The sequence below is a fragment of the Pterocles gutturalis genome, unplaced genomic scaffold, assembly GCF_000699245.1.
Source record: "Pterocles gutturalis isolate BGI_N339 unplaced genomic scaffold, ASM69924v1 scaffold21587, whole genome shotgun sequence".
In the NCBI taxonomy this organism is placed as follows: domain Eukaryota; kingdom Metazoa; phylum Chordata; class Aves; order Pterocliformes; family Pteroclidae; genus Pterocles; species Pterocles gutturalis.
The window spans coordinates 1-2,543 of NW_010108403.1; the positions used below are offsets into that span (position 1 = coordinate 1).

Sequence of the window (2,543 nt, forward strand, 5' to 3'; positions counted from 1 at the left end):
CCGGGGCACGCGCCCTCGTCCTCTCGCCCACCCGTGAGCTGGCCCTGCAGACCCTCAAGTTCACCAAGGAGGTACGGGGGACATTGGGGACAACAGGGGCGAGTGGGGACAATGGGGCCAAGGGGTTTGGTTTTAACCCCCCCAACGCGTTTCTTTCTCACCCCACGCAGCTGGGCAAGTTCACGGGCTTGAAGACAGCCCTGATCCTGGGAGGAGACAAGTAAGCTGTCCCCATGTCCCCACGTCCCCGCTTCCCTAAAGCCTCCCCAAAACCCGGCGAGGGGCCGAGCTGCCCCATGCCACCCCAGCCTCTCCCCCCTCTCGCAGGATGGAGGACCAGTTCGCTGCCCTGCACGAGAACCCCGACATGTGAGTGGGGACGTGGGGAGGGGACGCGGTGGGGAAGTGACCCTTGAGAGCCACCAGCTGTCCAGGGACACCACTGGTGTTGGCAGCCAGCACACCCGCTGGATGTGACCCCGTGGGGCATCTTCCTGTGCTCCCCACGGGGGACGAGGGGTCTCTGTCAGATCTTCTTTGGGACCTGCACCCGGGAGGGTGTGGGGACACCGTCCCTTGTTCCCCGGCCCTGTCACCAGCTCTGTCCCCGCAGAATCATTGCCACCCCTGGGCGGCTGGTGCATGTGGCGGTGGAGATGAAGCTGAAGCTGCACACCGTGGAGTACGTCGTGTTCGACGAGGCCGACAGGTCAGCGGGGGGCAGAGGGGTCCCTGGGGCTGGCAGTGTCCCCACATGTGGGGTGACCGATGGTGGGAATGAGGAGCCCCGGGGGGTGGCAGGGCTGGGCACAGAGGGACCGAAGAGGCGCTGACATGTCCCATGTCCCCTCCTCTGCAGGCTCTTCGAGATGGGCTTCGCTGAGCAGCTCCAGGAGATCATCGCCCGGCTCCCCGACTGCCACCAGACCGTCCTCTTCTCCGCCACAGCACAGTCCCTGGGGATGGGGACACAACACGGTCCCTGGGGATGGGGACACAACACGGTCCCTGAGATGGGGACACAGCACAGTCCCTGGGATGGGGACACAGCACGGTCCCTGGGACAGGGACACAGCACAGTCCCTGGGGATGGGGACACAACACGGTCCCTGGGGATGGGGACACAACACGGTCCCTGAGATGGGGACACAGCACAGTCCCTGGGATGGGGACACAGCACGGTCCCTGGGGATGGGGACACAGCACGGTCCCTGTGATGGGGACACAGCAGCTGGGCTGGGCCCGGGACTGGTGAAACCGAGCTGGGCTGAGGCTGGGCCAAGCGAGGGTCCCCAGGCTGAGGGGTGGGGCTGGTCCCATCCCACGTGTGACCCCCATCCTGTGTGTCACTGGGTCCCACAGGCCTGACGGAGCCGATGCTGATCCGCCTGGATGTGGAGTCCAAGCTCAGCGAGCAGCTCAAGGTGAGAGGGGCCGAGGGGTCTCCAGACGGGCTTTGTGCCCCCCAGCCCCTGCCAGGCTGGTGAGGCGGGGACAAGCGATGGCTGGCGTGGGGACAGAGGCGCTGAGCCGTGCCCTCCGGTTGCAGCTGGCGTTCTTCCACGTGCGCGGGGACGACAAACCAGCCGTGCTGCTGCACCTGCTGCGCAGCGTGGTGAAGCCCCAGGACCAGACCGTCGTCTTCGTGGCCACCAAACACCACACGGAGTATCTCAAGGAGGCAAGTGGCATTTGGGGGTGCCCGAGTCCCCTTTCCAGACCCACGTGGGGTGCGCATCCGTGGGCACGTCCTTGCTGGAGTGTCCACCTCTGTTTCTCTGGGTTGAGGGAGAAATCCCAGCCCATGGGATCATGGAGGTGCTGTGTCCACCTGCCCCTCGGGATTTGGGGGTCCAGGTGGGCACGCTGGGGTCTTGGGCACCTGTCCCTTGGCCAAGGGTGGGATCTGATCCCTCTCCCCCCTTCCCCAGCTGCTGACGGCGCAGGGCATTCGCTGCACGCACATCTACAGCTCTCTGGACCAGACCGCCCGCAAGATCAACATCGCCAAGTTCTCCCAGGGCAAGTGTCCCGTGCTGCTGGTCACCGACGTGGCTGCCCGCGGGCTGGACATCCCCATGCTGGACAATGTCATCAACTACAGCTTCCCCGCCAAAGCCAAGCTCTTCCTGCACCGCGTCGGTGGGTGACAGTGCCCCACACCGGGGTCCTCGCAACCTGGGCGTCCTTTGGGGTGACAGGGAGGTCCCTTGTCCCCTGTTTTTCCCTGTGCCCTGCTGGGCTGGTGCTGGTGCCCCGACTTGGTGGTGATAGCTCAGGGGCAGGAGATTGCCATGTTGTGATGATCTGGGGACAAAGCAGGGGCAGGAATGTCCCTGACCTCCCAGCTAGACTGTGGGGGCTCTTGGGGACAGGGCTGGTGCCTTCCCTTTGGGGTGGCACCATGCTGGGCTCCCCTTTGCCCCCTTCCCCAGTGACCCGCAGCCCCGTGTCAGCTGTGCCCCTGGCTATCGTCACATGCGTGGGCTCCCAGGGACAGCCGCGGGTCCCTGCCCGGTGGGAGCAGGCTGGGCTGGCGCTGG

At 65.6% G+C, this 2,543-nt stretch overlaps 1 protein-coding gene across 1 annotated transcript; it reads left to right on the top strand.

Annotated features, from left to right (window-relative positions):
- Positions 1-5: 5 nt before the first annotated feature.
- On the top strand, positions 6-2,142 carry DDX54 (DEAD (Asp-Glu-Ala-Asp) box polypeptide 54; the record flags this gene model as incomplete). Its single annotated transcript, XM_010072635.1, has 8 exons — positions 6-71; positions 171-220; positions 328-369; positions 614-709; positions 860-978; positions 1,363-1,424; positions 1,550-1,681; positions 1,932-2,142. Coding segments are annotated over 8 exons (778 nt in total), but the record flags the coding sequence as incomplete, so codon positions are not given.
- Between the last annotated feature and the right edge of the window lie 401 nt (positions 2,143-2,543).